This window comes from Varroa destructor, unplaced genomic scaffold (assembly GCF_002443255.2).
Source record: "Varroa destructor unplaced genomic scaffold, Vdes_3.0 BEIS01000001.1, whole genome shotgun sequence".
NCBI lineage: Eukaryota > Metazoa > Arthropoda > Arachnida > Mesostigmata > Varroidae > Varroa > Varroa destructor.
The window spans coordinates 48,579,323-48,600,263 of NW_019211454.1; the positions used below are offsets into that span (position 1 = coordinate 48,579,323).

General features: G+C 39.3%; 1 protein-coding gene across 4 annotated transcripts; it reads right to left on the reverse strand.

The window, feature by feature from the left end:
- Positions 1–633: 633 nt before the first annotated feature.
- On the reverse strand, positions 634–18,630 carry Rop (Syntaxin-binding protein Rop). Of its 4 annotated transcripts, none has more exons than XM_022817714.2 (11): positions 15,884–18,630; positions 14,097–14,168; positions 13,710–13,922; positions 12,976–13,228; positions 12,516–12,771; positions 11,967–12,239; positions 11,235–11,492; positions 10,364–10,438; positions 9,348–9,449; positions 8,018–8,186; positions 634–7,825 (listed from the first exon to the last, which is right to left on the reverse strand). In XM_022817714.2, exons 1-11 carry the CDS (start codon positions 15,909–15,911, stop codon positions 7,686–7,688), a joined length of 1,839 nt encoding a protein of 612 aa, XP_022673449.1. In that variant the 5' UTR covers positions 15,912–18,630; the 3' UTR covers positions 634–7,685. The 4 variants fall into 4 exon arrangements, with proteins under 4 accessions (XP_022673449.1, XP_022673473.1, XP_022673464.1 ...); XM_022817738.2 differs by having other exon boundaries at positions 18,126–18,629; XM_022817729.2 differs by having other exon boundaries at positions 16,651–18,629.
- Positions 18,631–20,941: the final 2,311 nt, after the last annotated feature.

Below are 20,941 nucleotides of genomic sequence, written 5' to 3' on the forward strand. Positions count from 1 at the left end.
TATACCGATTTCATTCAAACCTAATTACTAACAATGGGTGAATATATTATCGAATGTTTGTTTACTCACACTTAACGTGTAGTGTACGTCGAGGAGTATACGTAAAAAATGTATCGTTATATTCACCAACAGATTGCTGCAGGTAGATCTATTTTATCGTTTATAACGACGTAAAAGCTCAAATTCAGGTTTATTTTTTCACACTATTCCCCGTAGTGACACTAATCCTTCCCCGACACCAAAATGATCAAACGTTTTCCGAAAAGTTTGAAGGCAATAAGAGAGAATAATTTTTGCGAAGAAATAAGCATAAAAAATGTTTAGGGTATTTTAAAAAGTATTTTTAGAAACGAGAAAGGCGGCCGACACAACAATTTTTATTACAATAGATCGTTTGCTCCAGATTGCAAAGAACCCAGTTAGTTTAGCTTTTCAGTTACTATATTAGAAGCCTTGAAAGATGTTCGTAAATTTTTGCAGACTTTTGTTTTCTCTTCAGTTTCTTTCTCACAGAAACACGGGTTCCTACCTAACCTAACCTAACCTTCACCGAATTAATATTCCCTAGTGGGTATGTAGCCTCTGTCTATAAAAATCACTGTTTCATTGCTTTCTCTATGTAAGAAAAAACAATTTTTAACCTTTATAGATGGGCTAAGGATAACATTTATTTAATGCAGCTATTTTTTCTTCGTTGTGACGCACGACTCGTTATTTTCTTTTCGTTGATTTAGCAGTGTAACGTTGTACTCCATTGCATTCAGATTATTCCATTGCTTCTACTGCTATTAGTACTTATCTTTGATATTACATTGTCGTCAATACTGGGTTAAGAGAGAAGCGTCTGTCCTATGCCCGATTTCATCATCACCATCACTGCTTGTTTTTGCTAGCATGGTTGGTCTTTTTAAGGGATTCATGTCCTTTTCTATTCGAACGGCAACTAAATGTTCGTCGTCGTCGGATGTGCGATGCTGTGACGTCTGCCAAAAACGTCCTCTCCTCAGCGCCCCAAATCTACTACTTCATATCGTGTTAGTATTACTGGCATGATTGTTGTTGTTCCTTTTATTGCGTCAAGTGAAGTAGAAAGTGTGAAGATGTTGTACTGGTAATATAGTCTGTCCTGTTCACCGACCTTTCAGTGGCCGCCCTTCGCCTACCCGTTGCAGCTATGTTATGGCCTCGTTCTTTTGTATTGTGTTCACTTTGCCATTGCTATTGCTAGTCCTATTCCTTGCAAGTTGTTGCTGTTGTTATTGTTGCTTTTTCCTGCCATAAGTACTGGATGGCGTTGCCGTTGTCAGGTGTTTCCCGGCTAGAAACATCAAATGCAGATGTTGTTGTTGTATGTATGATTATGTTTTTCTTGACAATTGGTGTACGGTGTTATGCTACACGTGTAGTTATTATTATAATGGTAATGGTTGTTTTGCATAGCAGCTTTGGGCTCTTCAGCGGGAGTTGTGCGCGACGGGCCTCCCTCGGCTAAAAAGCGGCACCCAGAGGCGCCCTAGCTACGGCCCGGTCCCATCGTCCCCAGAGGCGCATTCGCGCTCGTCTGACTGCACCCCTTAATTCATGTCGATCAGTCCCCTACATTGAACCAGACTGTTTATACCGTCTGGTTGACGTTGCACGTTCTTGCTGCAACCATACGTTCGTCAACATGAAAAACATTTACAGTAGATATACTGAATTTTAGTTCTCACTTTTTCAATTATATAAGCAATAAATAAGATTGAAATGCCTCTAATAAGACATCCGTGTTAAGAGCTACTGACTACTACGCAATATCCAATAATGCGTAATTGCAGGTGTGAGTCGTCAACTTATAATGAGATAAGGAGTCAATTGGGAAATTCAATAATCTAAACAGATACCTAGAAGCTGAATCTAAGGGACCTGCTATTTTATCCAGCAAAAAAATTGAGAATTCAGTAACCAATACTATGACGGGAGAAGAGTGTTCGGTTTTGCTCGACGTTTTATATGATGGTAACCATAACACCTTTTGCCATTGTTGTGTGCGGCGATCGCTGGTTAGGTGGATGTGGATAGATCCAAATTGATACGCCTAATAATGCTTATATATAAAATCTAGTGTTGATTTCCTCTTCTTTCTTGCTTCACTGTTATGAGGGTGCCGAAAAACATACCGTGTGGGAGGATGGGGCTTGAGCGAATGAACGTATATATTGTTGTAATATTAGTAGTTATACTCGTATTGAGTTTTCTAACAGCCTTCCAGAGGGACTCTGCCTGTTCTTAGGGGTGTCTGGGGGTAGCCGGGATAGTTCTACAAACTAGCTATACACCGTTGGTCGATGAGTCCCGCCGCGCCCGTTGATGTAACGTCTGCGTTTCTATTATTGATATAGCTTGCAACAATAGTATCATTGAAATATACTCTGTTTGTTGATCAAAATTCAATGTGTACTGATTAAAGGCGTTTGTTGCTTGCATTTAATAAAGGTGTTGTTGTATGATAATTCGCTTCTTTTTGCTGTCGATGTTCTTGCTGTTATTCAATACTAACTACATTACTGCTGTTAATAAAGCTATTTAGCTTGTTTGTTGTTCTTTAGTAACATTGTTCGTGACTCGTTGATGTTCGTAAAGTGTCCCTTTTGGCTGACCACTGCAGGTGGACGCTGAGTGGAAGACGTACGCAGAACTGGCGTCTTAATGCGAGTTTCCTTTTGTTATGTACCCATACCACCAACGACGCCATCAGCACACATCGAACATCCATTGTCGCCGCCTTGGCCTTGTTTAAGATGTTGTATGGTGTACTTTGCTCTCTTACATTTCCATACTCATTTCTACGTTTACCGAGGGAAAATTGTTTCGTTCGCCCCTAGGCTCGCCAGCCTGTCAACACATACATGTGTGTAAGAAGAGTTGAAGAAGCGACAACGATATGGCAACATATGTTTCTCTCTTTACATACCACCTAATACGTTCCGTCAACTACCCAGTTGATGTCGTGCGTCATAGAAGCCAGTTTTTCGTCTTGTGTATCTGCTGCAGTTGAAAACTCACCTTCGATCCCTATTCATCGAGTTATTGGTTTGTGGTGTCGCGAATAGCCATCAAACATAACCTAGAGTCTGTTAAACAGTCTATAGCGTTATTCATAATAGTGATCAATAATTGTTCATCACATCGTTCGCTTAACGTCTCCGTATTTTATCTCTTTCAATGGGTTTTAGAGAACTCGTGTGTATATATATATATATATATATATATATAAACTAGGACTACTTTTATGTTTATTCTACACTGCATTGGGACCCAACCCTATGTGGGACCTCCACAGCCGGGAAGTCGTACCGAACATATCGTTTCTTTCTGCTCTTTAATTAGCGCCCATGTCATATTTGGGCATTATAATTATAATGTTCTTTTTCTTATCATATTCAGTTCCTATATTATTTGTCATACACATCTAATATTGGGCCTTTTTTCATTTTATGAAGTCGGATTAATTATTATATAGATATATTGTGTTTTATCATTTTTTTCTCGCTATGACAATAGAGAAGGAATAAAGAAAGGAAGGACAGGCGTATAAACAAAATTACTGTTGAACAGAAGTAAATGTCTAGTATAGATCGGAAGCCTTGTTTGTTTGTTGTAGTGCCTGTTTTTGTCGTCGTGTCCATCGTAAGTGTTGTATTATATCCAACTTTTTTGTTAGGTTTTCTCTACTAGTCGTCCGGCAGCGCCCGCCCTTCTAGGCAGCAGCAGCAGCAGCCACCTCATCATCACTATTATTGTTATTATTATAGATCGACTGAGGGGCGCACCCATAGGGTAAATAAACTGACTAGTATTCATCAACTCTAATGTCTTCGGTTCATCAACATTCTAAAAATCTGTGTTGGGTAGTGCTTGGATTCAATGTCTACGTTTATATATCTGTTAATGATTGTGTGTGATTAATTAATGTTTGCCGGAAAGACAATAACAAAATTAAGTATCAATATTTGTGAAAAAAATTTAGCGTTATAAATATAAAGTTCCCAAAATTGTACGCACTATTCAGATGTAGCCACGGCGTGGGGTAACAGTCAGAATGGGTCATAAGTGCATCTGTGGATGTGTGTATGTCTTAGTCGTTACATGACTTCGAGTCAATAGCTACTGGGAGCTAGCTGTCTTTGCGCAAGCCGCGAGCTTACAGATGCAAAATTCAAGGGGTCGCTTGATGAGCGTCTTGCAGAGGCCTCCAACATAGATGTTAACAAATTTTGAATCGCTGCCTTAATTTTGTCGGTTAAGTGGAGGTCACCAGCATTCATGCCATAAGCATAAACGCTTTAATTTATCACGCAGCACAAACACATAACTACATAAAAGTGACGTATAATGCACAGCGTACCATTAACACCGATACGATTGATGACGTCAACTGATCATTCAATCAGCATTTTAATCTTTGAGAGTAACTTCGAAGTATTGAAATATTAGCGGTATCAAGTTGTAGCAGTAATATATGGTTACTGATTTTCGAATCGATGAAGGTGTGCTCTGGCAAGGGACACTGACTAGGTGAAATTTCCAAAAAAAGATTTACTTCGCTTAGCCTGATTTCGGTGAGAAAGACAAACGCCATGAACAACAGAGGCAGCCGAAACAGTTTTAAATCCTTTTATCAAACCCCAACTTCTGGCGCCTTGTGCTTGTTCTGTGCTCTCAACTATAGAGCGATAATTATCGGGATTGTTTCCAGTGTAACAATTGGTCGGCTGCCATTCATTGCATTGGAAACGAGACAATAATACTCGTAATGACAAATACATAACAGGATAATATTCTGAATACACTCTTAATAATGACCTACTAATAACCTTATTAATAAAGTAGAGGCGAAAGCTCATTCCATACAGCAACGAGTTGTCTAGCTACCACTAATAATGTACAAGATGCATCACCGTTCATAATACTCAAAGTACTCATGACTCTGTATCACTCTAAAATCGTCACATGTGGTGTGTGTCGTCTGCGTACGTCGTATCTATTTGGATTTCTATAGGTCTATAAATAGTGTAGCTATCGGGTCCTGCTTAACGATAATGCAGCCAGAATTGCAAGAATAATACGGTCGCTTATTATCATCCGTAAATTTACCGTATAGTACAGTAGTGGTATATCGTTAATACTAATCAAGGAGCGTACATAATAATAGCCCTGGTCATGAATTAATCATAACGGGATGAGAATGACTGATGAAGCAACTAATGGTAGATTTGCGTCCCGCCGTCAAGGATACAAATCGAACCGTATTGGTTAACTGAATAATAATAAAAGCGTAATATTATACATTATTAAAATGACAAACTAACGTTATCCAAAAGCGATTGCAAAAAAGCGACAACTATAGTAGCAGCAGCAATGACGTCAATATAAACGGCAAAAGAACAAAAAAATTGTAGGCCAAGCGAATATGAGCGCACCATAGTAAAACTGATTTAATGCAGTTACAGGAATATATATATGATAAACTCATATACGAAAGCCAAACGGCTCCGAAAAAAAAAGATGTGTTGAGATAAATAAAAGATCCCCATTTTCCAAAAAAGTAACTATAACAGTATCACCAAACAGTATATGAACATTATTGTAGATTTGATTTTGTAGGTATATATATATATATGTTAGGAACTATATCGACATGGAGTACAAAATAACGAAAGTCGTAATATAAACAAAAAAATAAATTTAATTTACTTATCTTGTACACGCGCTAGTTATTCGCATCACTTTACGTTTTTAAACGTTTGTTTCATTTATCTAGCCGGTTAAGGATCGTGTATTGCTTGAGATGCGACAGCAATTTCGCTCGCTCGCCTCATCCCGTTGTAATGAACTCATTACGAATTATAATCTGAGTAATAATATATTTTATATGGTTTTAGACGTATCACTTTGTCTACTTATTCTTTTCCCATATTAATCGTTTGGTATAATAATAATATACTCACAACAAGGAAACGTTTAATAAGAATAGTGCAGTAATATTAATAACAATAATTCGTTTTCAACCGTACTTTTGTTTACGATAAGTTTTTTTTACGATGTTTTTTTACGTCCCTACCGTTAGCAGTTATTATAACTGTGCCTGCCCACGGTATTGTATCGCTTGTTCTCAGCATCATAGCATATATTGAATTACCTTTATAACGAACTTTGTATTTTTTTTTTCTATCATCTGCGTCGTGGCACTTTTGGGTGATCTTTTTCTTTTTGCTGTCGCCATCGTTGCTGCCATATCGTTGTCGCTACTGTAATTTAAATTAACATTACTTGTATTGTTGCCCTGTGTGGTTTGTGCAAGTTTACCCAAGCTGACGACAACCTATTGATTCGTTATACATGTTCATTGCTTGGTTGATTCGATGATTGATAGCATAGATCCACCAGCTGATTTCGGTTCTTAGATTCCCCGTGTGCTGCTACAATAACAGTTAGTTTTTCCGTTAAGTAATCATCAAATGTAATCGCAGAGTTTTAACACATCCGCCTTTCTCAGTGCTTCGTCAGTTATTTGCCTACGGTTCGGTTGGGATTCCAGTTCGAGTAAGTCTTCTTGGTTCTTGCTGTCTATCTATTTGTATGTTCGTCGTACAGCAATCGATAGTAGAGAGAGAGAGAGATAGAGAGATAGAGAGAGAGAGAGAGAGAGAGTGATGGTAGAACTAGAATAGTCATCATCGGCCGTTTATCATCCTTAAGTCTGTTAATTGAGAATTATGTAGATGCTTCCGTGCCATCGTTATAACACCCGCGTTACTTGCGTGATGAAAGAGATGATTTAAGGAAATTGATAAGCAAATCGATCGAACGATCCGTTAACATCAATCAACCAATCAGTCAGGCGCATAGCACACTCTGCGGATCAACTGACTGCCGTTCCCCTTTTGCTCAATTAAGAGTTATTAATAACTCGTGGTCACCCAATTTTTTATGTTCTTCTGTATAATTTTCAACTGTTAGGGTCACAGATTCACTAAATTCAATCAAAATCCGTTAGATTACCGCTATTTCTGTTTAGTTGGAATTCCGTTGTAGACACTAAAGCCAACGTTTCAACGATAGAAGCGTGACGCATTGTCATAATATATTGTGTTAGTAGAGGTTAATGGCTGCGGAAGCCATGTATTGCTGCTCCTCGTTAAATTCGAGAAAAATATATAGACCATGCTCAGACACAGGCTCATGTGCGCCTCTGTCTAATTGTTGCTATCTTTTTTCCAACATAGAGTTGATCCTTGTGGTACGCTTGTATTTATCCAACGTGTCCGGCTTATTTGGTCTATACGGTCGTGTGATTAGAGACTGCGCACGTTTCAAAGGCCCTTGTATATGTCGCCTTCTTCCACTCTATCTCCTGTGATTAGTAGAAGCCCCGCCGCAGACAATGACCGGCCGGAAACGCTTTGAGGGAGCATACAAGTTTACGCCAATATTGTGTACAAGCATTACTACATGCCCGCGGTCGGCCTTTCATCACCTCAAATAGTCGGCTACTAGTTTAACAGAAGTATCTCACATAATTATCAGATTTAATGTTCATCTCAATAGGAAAGGAAGTTGGAAAGTTTCTCCTCTGACTCGACAGTGTCACAATTCAGATGTTAACACATATCAACGTCCTTTTGTTCTAGAAGGAATGTAGTTTAGGCATTTGTGATGTCTCTGAGGTCGGAGAGAAATCCTTCGGGAGTGATGATGTGGTCAGACCCCACAATCACCTCCCAGTTCTTTAGGTCACGTGTGGTTTCATATGCGACACGCATTTCCGAATAAGTGGCACCACCTACAATATTTAACGGGCCGTATTAAGTTTATTTAAGCACAGGAGTTATTTAATAGGAGCTAAAAATGTTCTTATATAATATAGGGAATGTTAAGAAGTTTCTTGTTGTTGCTCTGGGAAACTAGAAATCAAAAAGCATGACTATTTTCGATAATTTTTTTTAAGGAATCATAGTAGTTTTTTGTCACCCACCAATTATGAAAACGATAAGTCGAGGAACATTTTTGAGGTTGGCCTGTTGATTACGATCTTTGTGCCATTGGCCATAACGCTGGGAAGTGGGAGCGGCCCGCGTATATCCGCCGTCTCTTCGACCGACAAATGGATAGTGCTTCTGGTCAAGTTTGTCTTCGATGGCGTCCTAAATATAAATAATCGGGATCGTTAGAGTAGAAAAGTAGATGATCAGAGCAGTCCATACAGATGGCGTCATCCCCTAAGCTCCTCGAACTTAAGCTGGTTAGAATGGCCGAAGGCAATACAGCCTGGGTCAAGTAACGATATGATGCGTGAAGTAAAATATAATATACAGGATGGTGGGTTTAAATTGGGGGAAATCTTTGGCGAGTTGGTTGTCGTTACAGAATGGGTGCATCCGCTACCTCTGGTACCAGATGAAAACCAGTCCTTTCTAAAACAAACGCTTTCTAACAAAAAAAAGTTTTTGTAATTTTTCAAATTCAAGCGAAGATTAACTATTGTATAATTTTTCCGCATTGGACGAACCCCAAACAATTTTTTTTTTTGCCTAAAATCGTATATCTACTTTTTACCTGGTGTCTGACAAATACGAGACTGAAAAATCTTCAGTAAGGTTTACATTTAGAGGACTCGAAAATTCATTGCTTTAGATACATCTAGGTGCTTAAACGAATGACTGTTTTATAGAGGAGAGCATCAATTGGTGATTGTCTCTAGATTCTACAGCGACAGTTTCTGGTTTTTTGCACTTTTATATTTCGTTTTGAGCTCTTGCATTTTCGGGACTTTAGGCCTACTATCAGACCAGAATTTGGTTCCATTGAAATTTTTTGTAGGTAGGGTATCCGAGCAGCGCTTAGTCAAGTTTATACCCTGCACGCTTAATATTCCGAAGTTATTTGCGGACAATAAATAATTTAGGTTCCGGATTGCAGCTCCAATTACGGTGGATGGTGCTTATATTGATTAAATATAACCGCCATGACACTTCTGATATATGCACTAGCTATTTTTATTTAGATCTAGTCCTAAAAACAAAGTATAATCATTTCTTAACCTGGATGTGCCTTTATGTATATATGTGTATGCAACAGCGAAATATCTTCGTTCCACTATGCATATGTTCCCCGCAACAGATCTAGAAACCTTCTTTGAATTAAATCAATTACTTTGTTGCACTCCGTAAGTATGGTTTCAGCTTTATGAAGGCGTTTTCGGCGCCTCGCTTAGGTATTTTTTCGGCAGCGCTCTTCTCTATAATGAAAATACCTTCAGAAAATGTCTTCACTACTTTTACCATTGTTCCCCGTGGTTTACATACCTCGATGACATCCTTGAGGATAGGTGTCCATCGAGACATCTGGTATGTCTGCTCAGTAATTCGTTCCTTTCGATGTGGTTGGTATATCTTCTTACGGCCAGTCTGGAAAGTTTACAGGAATGATTGTAAAGCAACATCGACTATTCACTAATTAAAACACCTTTTACCATACTGAAATAAGCTCTGGTTAATTAAGGCATTTGAACGCAGTGTTAGTTTAATGCCGTTGTCTAATTAGCTTCTGTCCATTAAGGTCACATGCAACAAAAGCCAAAAAAATACGACATGGAAAACTGCCACGTGCTCTCATTCAGGACAATCAAGACCACAACAGCGACCATCACCACATTACCAGCAGTTGTGAAGAAAATTTCTTCATTACGTTATTTACAATATATTTTTCCAGAACTGGAGATACATTTGCAAGTCGACGAAAAATATCTTGATAGCGTAACCAATGAGTCGTCACATGAAACACACGCTACATGTGACAAATGGAAAAATGCGATCGATGAAATATGCTTACCCTAGAATTATGAAGAAACTTTTGTTTTGGACCTTTCAAGTAATGATAGGATTGCCATTTTACTAGTTTACTAGTTACAATGACCTGTTTGGAAGAGACAAGCAGGGAATATTTCGGACAATCAGGTGCAATTGATAACTAAGTTAAGGCACCGATATGAAAAATTCACCCGAATATACGTTTTTCATGGGACAAGATACGCTTGTAGGAGAATGAAGAACTCAGGCAGAAAGTAGAAGGCACACTCGATAATTATGTGAAGATAGTCAGTTGGAGTCAAGCAAAATGAAGCACCACTCCCCAAGCGCCGTTTTATTTTCGAATATGAGTTCCTTTTGGTGCACTGCTTATTGTTGCTGTTCCAGGTACAAGACAGGAGTATTTTTCTTTGGTAATATTTTAGTTGAGCCTTGAGTTTCTCTCCGAATGTTCAGAGCAGCTCAACATGTGTGGGGGGTTTGCGGTAGCTTTTTAGTTGTCGTTCCTGCACCTTGGGAGGCTGCCAGCCACCTATGTTGGCTGGATCCTCGTAGGACGCCGAGATCCCACTCCAGCGATTCGAGATCTTCCAAGTCCCAGCCAAGATCATCATTTCGGTGTCACGAAAACACGGTGAAGGGAGCAGCAAGGAGCGGGGGTTCCAATGAGGATAGTAATCACCACCCCATCGCCAACGTCATTAGGATCATCAGGCGCATCACCATCATCGATCACCGATGAAATGCGATGTTTTAACGAATATGTCGAAAAAGAGATATATTGGTTAGACACTGGCACTTCTGCTGTTGGCCAATGGTAGGTGGAATGAGTATCAGTAATTGACAGTGATCCGTAATAATGGTGAAAAAAAATGAAGTAGACGCAACTTTATACGGTATAGTTCGGCTTTCCACAATAAAAATAAACATTACACATGATATGACAAAAAGATTAGAGTTAACAATGAATGTCTACAGAAATTTTATCATGCGATGAACAATTCATGCCCCACCATGCAATAGACCATTACGTATTGAATTCCTATGATTTACGTGTATTCTACCAGATGGTGTCTACTAGCATTTATTATGTGAGCAGATATGAGCAAGGAATAACAAAACATAACTATTATATAGGCACTACAATATCCTGTCGTTTGTCAAATACCATTACACCACAGCCTTCCAACTGTGGCCATCAGAAGTCCCACATATAAATGACGAACAAAAGAATAATCATGCCTATTTCGTAATGTAAAGGAATATGTGCGCTCCTTGCATATAACAAGCGAGTGTCTACTGAAATAAATTTATGGCCACAGGAGTTCCGAGTAAAAAGAAATCTACTTAGTTTTAATCAGATTCCTTAGGTAGTGAGCTCACATCGGTGACGATGTTGACGCCGAGGTGTGCCATATTGCTAATGATTCCTTTTTCAGAAGGAGGAATTTGAGCGTGCTGAATTAGCTTGGAAAGGTTCTCTTCAGAGATTCCGTTCTTGCTTAGGATATACAGTAGAATTATACGGATCTTGTCGTAGTTGGATACAGCTGTATCGAGAAGGATGGGCACAATATTACGCATCGGATCCTTGATTTTTTCACCCTCGGCATCCGTGCCCATCGCTAGATCTTGCTCGACCTGAAGAAGGCATGACAATATCATGTCATCAAGTAATAAGAAATAGCTGAAAAACTTTTAAAAAAATTCATTTGTATAACATAAGTACGGTAACATTACAAACAAAAGTATTTCTTTTTAACAGCTGAACTTTCTGGACAGGCGAATAATAATAATGGACAGCTAACTAATAAAACGATAGTTATGATTTGTGTCTGTAGCTAGACGCAAAAAATGTAAAAAAAATAACTTAGTTTTTTATATGGTAACGTTATTCACACGCATCCTAATATAATAGAGCATAAATATTTGACAACGGTTTGCCTGTGAGACCTGATACAACGCCTTATATTAATGCCAAACAAAACTAAATGATAGTCGACGACCATATATAAGTAATATTAATTGTTGTTTAAGTTAAATATAGTGCGTAAGTCACGAAGTAAATCAGTTTTGTTTTTTGAACTAATTGTAACGTATCCGCAGTTTACGTACTTTGCAAAGTCGGTCAACGTATCCCTGGTACGACTTCATGCAGTCTTCTGCTAGATGCAGGTGGGTCGAGTACTTGTTAAGTTCTTTCTGGTACTGCGGCATTTTCTTGATCATAACGGTGAGGTCTTTGAGGCTAGACTTGTCTCCACCACTCGCCATTCCGCGTTTGGAGTCGATGAACTTTTTCATTTGTTTGGTCACCTGCTGCGACACCACAGCAATGTGTTGGTGCCGAAGTTCCACCCAAAGATCGTCATTTTCATCGAGTAACACCTGTTTTAAATTAGTCACACAAGTATAACTGATTCGTTTATCAATTTATATCAAACTCAACCTCACAAATCCTCGTACAATCAATATTCTGACATCAATTATTGAAGTACCTTGTTGTCTTAAATGAGCTATACAGTACAGTGGGTAACTAAAAAAACGATAATTTGTTTTTTTTTTTTATAATATTTACTCTCTAAAGGCCAGTATCTGTAATATATTGCTTCAAATAGCCGAAAAAGGAAGCATTTGTATACAATTTGTATACTGATTCCGTACCTCCTTTTCGCGTTCGTCGTTGCCCTGTGATGCCACGAACTTATAAACATCGTTCTCAATGGGCAATAAATCATAGGCCATAGCCTGGAAAGTGAGCTCATGCAGAAGTGGAGAGACGCAGTCAAACCCGCGGTCCAAAATCAGCAGCTGCGAGCGTAACTTCTCCGGACCCTCACCCATAGTTGGTTCGTCCGCTTTGTATGCGTCTAGTTTTTGATTGATCAGTTGTGACAGCTCTGAGTTCAGCTCGAAATCACTGAAAATTACAGTAGGCAATGATCTTGTCATGATATTTTATTAAATGCAAGCTGTATACGACAAGTATTTGATGACCGAACTAGGCGCAATGTGATATTTCGAAAAACCTGTAGTTAAGGGCTGTTTGGGTTTCCCATCTCAGTTCATCGAAGCCTCGTGTACAATTAAAGCCAATACCTAGAATAAGTAAAAGGTAACTTACGCTCGATATCTGATTGAAGGATACTCTCCTAGAGTAGCACAGAGAGTAGCCACTTGTTCGGCAATCCTCTCAAGATTGGCTGGCCTATCCGAAATTCGATTGGGATTGTAGTAGCACTGGAACGTGTGTACGGAGTCCAGTGAGTACACCTGAGACTCGTAAGGCAGGAATGCAATATTGACTTCCTTCAAGGTCTTGATGCTTTTTGCAATGGGCGACTTACACAGATCGGTGAACAGTTCATCGGGACACTCTGTATTGAATAAATTTAAACGCATTCACTGATAAGATTCCGTAGCAATAATTATTAAACATGCTTTTTGGCAGATTTGTTCGGCCAAAAGTAACGTGGCAATCTGCAGTAATTTAAGCGTCTTCTTTTCACCACTAGAAAAAGTCTTGTAACTATTCTCCGTTTCAATGACTAGAACAATTCATAGTCATGACCTTTGCAACCCTTTATAATAAACGGTCGTACGAAGCTCGTCACGAAACGGTTTCATCAAACGTGTTAACCCTTCAATGATGCTGCGCTAATCTAGTAGTAATTACGGTATCGAAAACGATATTTCGTACTTAATACAAGGAAAACATTTGTGAAGAAGCACCATTAATACTCTATTCCGAATAGCTGAATAAAAGCTATTCGCACGGTACTTCTAATATTTAAGACGAAACACTGACATATACCTAAACATGTGTGCTATGATGTGAGCAACATTTCTCGTACTTACTTTCGGTGAAGAAAATGTGAGCGCACCTGTACATGTGCATACCAAGACGGAAGTCGTTCATTAGGAGACGGATCGAGTTCTCGGTTGGCGTGATCAGATATACCGCCTCCACGTCAGGCAGTGGTTCTCGCTTTTTGGCGAGATCTTCCACGATAGTCATGCCCTCCGCGGCCAGCTCGTGCATTTTGCAGCACGCGCTGATCATTCTCATGCCTGTGATAGCAAATCAAGACAGAAGCAGCACATTTAGCACTACGAAAAACGAATATGGTATCAGCGAAAACTTATTATGATTAATATTATTTCACAATATACTTCTGTAAGTGAAGCTTAATAGCATGCTGCCCGTATGTCTAGTATGATGGTGATAGGAACAGCGAATTTTACCTAAAGTGTCCACAACCAGCACTTTCCAATCCCCCTTCTTTTTGACTGAACGAACGACATCGTTCAGAATTTCTGAAATGACAGAGATGAATTACAATATCAACTTATTAGTGATTATGAAATTTAACTGAAATAAATGATTATTTCTAAAATGCTAACACGTGCGTATTTGAAAATGTACTACTTTATGTTACATTTATTTACTTGAGCTGTCGGTATATCTAATAGACCGACTAGAACAGAAGAACCCGAAATAAGTTCACGTGTAAATTAGGGTTGTTTGTAAATAAACCTAACTAATAAAAAGACCCGCACTAAGAATAACCGTCTAGATCGTTTTATAGATAGTTTATAGTTTTCAAAAAAAAAGTCATATTAATTCTCAGTGAATCATTGTAAACAAATGATATAGCAATAGAATTTCGAGTCAGATCATCATGAGCTAGTACGAAGATATACATGTATATATATTCTGTTGATCTCCTAGAAACGCCTGCCTCACAACCTTCTCTCTGTAATAGCTTTATTAATAAAAAAAAAATAGCACAAACTATTCCATTTACAATTCAGACCCTGTTTAATCCAACCAAATTCAGTAGGTGGCAATTAGTAATATCCATTTTACAAGCATCATCATGAATCGGGAATTTCCAAACACGCTCTGAATTAAATTTTACAATGATATTTGTTAGTAGCTTAAAGTAACAGAGCTTAAATGATTTTTGTCAAATTATAAAAGATGGCTTTGTCCAGTTCAATGAAGGAGCATTAACATGATTATTTAATAATCACATAAATCGTGGACAAATAAGTGAGTGGTTCAATTTCAAGTTCTAAATGTTTGGAAAAGCATAGCCATTCTCATACAATTTTTTGAACTTCACCAGAAATCATCTATATCTCCAGTTAGTCATGGTCATGTTGTTATTTACTACAAGTATGCATTGCAATATATTGAAATAGGAATACCACTAGTGAATCTCACTCTGCATATAATACAATGGTATCCGGTCCACGGCCAATATAACAGGAGCAAAGCTGTTAAACGTTGTGTGTATTTGGGTGCTGGCAAGGGCCAATACGGCGACTATACTGCCTAGAGCCGACAGGGCCCAGGATGACTCATACGGATATGATAGGGTGGCACAAAAAACTAAACGAACTCTTTAAGGGAACGGTTACAAGGCTGGCTATACTGTTGCCATATTTGCATGTATTAATTAATATTTTTGTATTCAGTTTCTGTGATCTGCTTCATAAACCATGCTGGGATCACGAGTACAGACAACCCGCAAATAGTTACTTTTCATTCGATTTGCAATCGCCTGTATTTTATAATTCTATCATCATTCCACCAAAATATACAGTGCAAATTAGAGGCTTCTAATTAGAAAAATTAGCGCTATTTGTTGTAAATAGGCTGTTAATTTACGCGACCGTCCGTACAAGACGTAGCCGCACCCGCTTCTATACCTAAGCCGCTGTGGCTTTAGTGTGAAAGACCAGTAAGGCCACCCGTTCCATACGTTTTGGGTCCTGCCAGCTAGTTCTAGGTTCTGCGGCTAGCCACTATTATATGGGCGTGCTTCGCCCATCTGCCTGCTGTAACTCGAGCCCATCATGGAAGCTTGTCACAATAAACAACTGGCCGACTAATCCAATACAATACCTAACACACATCTTTTGCCGTTGCTCAAAGCGAGCAAAAAATACCCCGGCAAAATTACATGCGGCGTTACTCGAGAAAAATTACATTGAAAAATGCTTATTGTTTCGATAATACTTACTCTGACCGACTAATTGTTTCAACGACATAATGGTTGAAGGTTCCTAACTCTAGTTCGTTAGATTCTTCTGGGCTACGATATTTCGGTGAGTTTCTGCTTAAGTCGCAATAAGACGGTGCTGAGGGCTGCTAGACTGTAGTTCTAATTGTTGAAATAGATGAAATTGTTGCGTTGAGAATCGTAGATATTTTGTTCCGTTGTTAAATGTTCAACCAGAGCAACGAGAAACACTCTGGGCTAACGGAAGATAGTGCAGATGAATACCTGCTTCAAGAAAACTTCTTGCACATTTTAATGTAAACGAGCGACGAAACAAGTGCAGATATATGTACGAGGAAAGTATTATATTAAACACCAAAGCTGAAACACGATGACTGGCGACACTTCTATGTTTCTGTACCCTGCGTTTTCTTCTCTATGTGGCGAAACAGATTCTAGGTATATAGTAAACCACCAAAAACAGGTAGTCAAGTGGAGTAGCTTGATACGTGACTTAGAGACGCTTGAATATCCGTAGTTGGCGGGGGCGTTGATGAGGGGACAACGACTCCATTAATAATCATTAGTAAATAACACGAAACAAATCCCGAGACTCGTACGCTAGTATGAAGTAGACTGCCAATCGACGCAGTATCAACAAAAAAAAATTATTCAACGAGTTCCACGGCAAGTAACGGGTCCACTTCCCCTAGCGATTTTAGTACGGTTCAGTTATTTAAGCTAAGTTTTCTTAATTTTGCTAGGTAGTGATCAATGATGACACTCACATCAAGGTACAATCAAGTCGGTGAGATTTGCAAAACAAACAAGCTTGAAGGTCGTTACAGCTGCGGCCAGGTTTCTCTCCTGTATGTCGCGACAGCGAGTCCAGTAAGCTCGATTGCTTTACTCGGAGTGAATGCAAAAACAATGTAAGTAACGGAGCAAGCGAGGTTTGGACTCTTACACTGGCAATAGCAGTTGTTGAAATGACGGGTTTCTACGCTGAAAACTTGAAATAGCCCTAGAATAAATTTGCTAGTAGCTGAATTTGAACGGTAAATTTTCGATTCACGTTCATCGCTTCGCTTCTTAGGCTGTTATTACTGTTCGGATTAAGTCAGCAGGTTTGTTTCTCTTCGTTGTACTCAGCGACGACGGTCAGCCCAACAAATAGCTGTCGCAATTGGTAGCTAAATTGGCTACGAACGATCTAACGGACGACCGACACGATTAGCAACGAGCAGCAGGGCGACAGTGATGTTCGCGAGTTTTGGTCGCCTGCTCGCTGAGCGACTTCGATTGTTTGCCGCAGCAAACACTCTTTCATATACAAATATGGCAGGAATGAAAGTGTCTTGCAGTTCCTGCTACAGATACAGGCTAGTTGATGCAACTGTCAGCTGAACGTTGTACGCCGTTCATGAGATCAACAACGGCTACAGGGCTGGTGTCTACCGTTGCTAATAGAAGGTGCCGAATGGGAGGAACTAATCTTCTCTATAAGCTGTGGGAATCTGGAGAGTTGACGAGACGAAGAGAATGAGACGACAAAAAGCAAAGAGTTACAGGAATCTGAATTGACTTTTATGTTGCCTTTGCCGATCTGTCTGTAGCTGACTAGAAAGACGTAGATAGAATGTATCCGACCGTCGAATGGAAGTCTTTTCTCTTTGGGATTATTAAAATATTGATGAAATTGTTCACAGAGAATCTGTAACAACGCCAGAATCTCTAACAAAAAAAGGAACTTGTTTCGTAAATAACTATGAATTGTCTGTCGCGCACTAAGTTAGATCCAACGCAGTGGCAATCCAATGAGCTGCGCCGCTTGTCTGCCGGTTATCGTAGTCGAACTTAGTGAACGCTGGCAGTCTTCTTCACGGTCAAAGCGCCAATGTACGGTTGGTTCTATTTTGAAGTCCTACACCATGTCGGGTGACATCAGCGCACGCAGGGTTTACCCTTCTTTACCGTATAGATGCACATGAACTGACCGACAGATACAGATTAACTAGCTGAATTTCAGTAGTAACAATACAAATACACACATTTACTGCGTTTTCGTAGTGATTTGTTGCAGTACGGACCAACGGTCGCGTTTAGTTCCTAGTCTAAATCAAGGAAATTAGCTAGGGCCGCAGCACTCGCTTCGACTCGAACGCCAACTGGCTCTAGAAGCCAGCTCCCCCCCAGGCCATTCCAATGCTATCGCTATGATTCCTTAATAATCACACCTACTGCTGAGCAGCTATTCACTCACTATTGATCCGCTTCGAATTTTCATGGCTCTTTTTTCACGCCCACACACGCCTGGTAGTGACTATTCCAGTGCTGTTGCAGCAGGCCCTTCCGTGCTCAGCCTTTGCTGAATTTCGGGGCTTGCTCACAAAGACTCACTCTCTTCGTACTGTTGTTGTTGTTGTTGTTGTTTCAGCGGCAAAGATCAAAATGGACCTAGCGAATAAATGGCTGGTTGACTTTCAAAACCGATGTTGACTACTGCCTGATCGGCGCGATTATTGCTGTTGCTATAGCGTTTGTGTCGTGGCCCACCGCAGCTCACTCGCTTAGCTCCTGCTGCTCATTTCACTTAGCTCGACCCATCCGTCAAAGCTGCACAACCCAGTACAGCTGCTGCGGTGGCTAGTGGCGCTTCAAAACTCCTTCTTTACAGCGGTTACGACGACTGCTGTTGCGATAGCCACCATAGATAGCTGCTGCTGACCTGCGTGTTGCTGACGGTTCGCGTTCATAGCGCCCTGCTGTTCCGTGCTGGGCCATTCGAACACGCACAAAGCCAAATTGGAGGGCCAGAGAAACTCGCCCGCCGGGCGAGGGCATAACCCGCGAATGTTTAAAATCGTTCTGGGCGCTGATAAGAATCAATCAGGGTAGAATTATTAGATATGACTATAAAAAGTCGTTATCTATATATTCATCTCATTATTGATTGTTTATAACAAAATATGCTTCGCAATTGAAAATCTTCTAAACTATACGCTGTGTTCAGTCAGTTAACAGGGGGGTTACAATGCCAAATAGAGTATGAATATTTTACTGGAACAGAAATATTGTTAAAACTATTTATGTTACTAATAAATATTACGTAGTATAAAATATTCTAGTTATTGTTATTGTAGCCCAATGTTTCTTGCAAGTGACATAAAATAAAAGCGCTGCAGCCAACTCAGTTGAGCAATTCGATGGAGTGAGATATGGTTTGTTGCATAGTTCGTGGTTAGGATTTCTTACATATCTCCGTACGTATAATTTAACGGAAACGAGAATTTTTCACGTTAAAGAGACGCTACATGCATGTACAATCATATAAAGAGGTCATAATTTTTTGATAACTAACGTTCTCAGCGTTCCAACTTAAACGCTTGAACTACTCCAAAGTGAAATAGTTTTAACACGCATTCTATCGGAAATAGAATAGGTAGCGTAATGGATGCGGAAAGGTGTCCGGAGTCCGCTAGAATAGTTTGCAAATTTAGCTGAAAAACACAGCTGCAAAATAATGCGACAAAAATGCCAACTAGAAAACAGGATACCTGTATATATATATATATAGTAGATGTTATCTGTACTATTTTGATATTGATAATATACACAATTAGTGAACAACATATAATAAATTAATGTAACCCGTAACGTGGTGCGGCGTTGATACGAAGGGTAAAAAATAGGGTTTCGCCAAAGCAGTAGATGAAAAAACGGCACTTAAGTAAGCGACCCAAACTTTGAAAAATAACGAAAACATACAATGAACATTGTACTCGTCATACACAATAAGAAGGAAGAAGATCATTCAAAAGCTCTAAATAGCCTATATTATTGTGACAAAATTTACAAAGTATTACAGTGAAGCGATCGAACCGGATCATCTACCAATTTTACAATGTGATATCAAGCTAACAGTCGACTAATTACTGTCCATGTTCAACAGGAACACTCAAGCAATACAACCATGCTCTTTGATTTTCAAATAAAAAAAAAAGTTTTTTTAAATACATTGCCGCTGTATCGGGCAACTTCCATAATTAACTATAGCTACACAGACAGTGTCAAGTGATGTTTTGGATCGTCATAGTGGTTTCAACCCTACTTAACTTGCATATCTAGTAAATGCACGCTTAGCGCAATTCGATGATTGCAAAATATAGATTATGTATTGGAGTTGATATAACGATAGAGTGTATCAACAATCACTGGATAGCGTTCACTCAAATTATTTCACGCTGTCTTCGTTAATACCGACTAGGTTTGTCTTACGCTCATATATAGTATAAATGCTTTGTTAACATAGATTCGATACAAAAAAGCTTAAATTTAATTTAATTTAGATGCTCGTTCGAGCTTCTCGCCACTGAATATAACCGAGTACAGATAAAGACATCCTCTAACGTTAGCAGCTTCACCAAATGCCTTAAGATCACCTACAACATAGTAATAGATAAGCTTAAGATAAGTTGTTAAGGCAACACCAGGCAGTTCTTAATATCTGCATAGGGAAGACAATTAACGACTCAAGTTAAGAAAAAACTAAAGACTCATTTCAAGCAAGCTTCCATAATAACAGACAAGAATTTTAAATGGGGAATACTTCAATTAAATTGACGTGGTTGAGCGACTTACGGTCGACGACGGAGAAGGAGGGAAGGCGCTACGTAAGCTACCTCATTACAAGCGCAAATGAAGTAGGTCTGAAAATGAAGGAGGACACTGTGTATGTTTATCTCAGATTAATAAAAAACCTAACACAGCCACGTCTGCTTGTCACGTGTTTTGTTCTTACTTGTGCTAGTGTTATAGACTGTAATAATTCACCACCATCTTTTCGTCACATGGACATCGTTCTTAGGTTTAGGCGCGTCGCTGTACATTGTCACCTTCCCAGCACGTACCTTGTACATCCATTGTCAATTCCAATACCGTTATAGAAGACTGATTTCTGCTGAATAGTATAATAAGTCCGGCTAAATAATTGAACTTATAAATAGCAGCAGTTGATTTGCTTATCAGTGACAGTTTGTCGTCTTAGTTGGTGAATATTTAATCAGAAGGCGATACACA

Bases quoted from the DNA above. Each gene is read 5' to 3' on its own strand.
- Rop (XM_022817714.2), bottom strand. From the start codon at position 15,911: ATGTCGTTGAAACAATTAGTCGGTCAGA. The intron at 14,169-15,883 runs GTAAGTATTATC...CTGTCATTTCAG, and splicing joins GAAACAATTAGTCGGTCAGA to AAATTCTGAACGATGTCGTT. The intron at 7,826-8,017 runs GTGGGTGACAAA...TAAATATTGTAG, and splicing joins ACTTATCGTTTTCATAATTG to GTGGTGCCACTTATTCGGAA.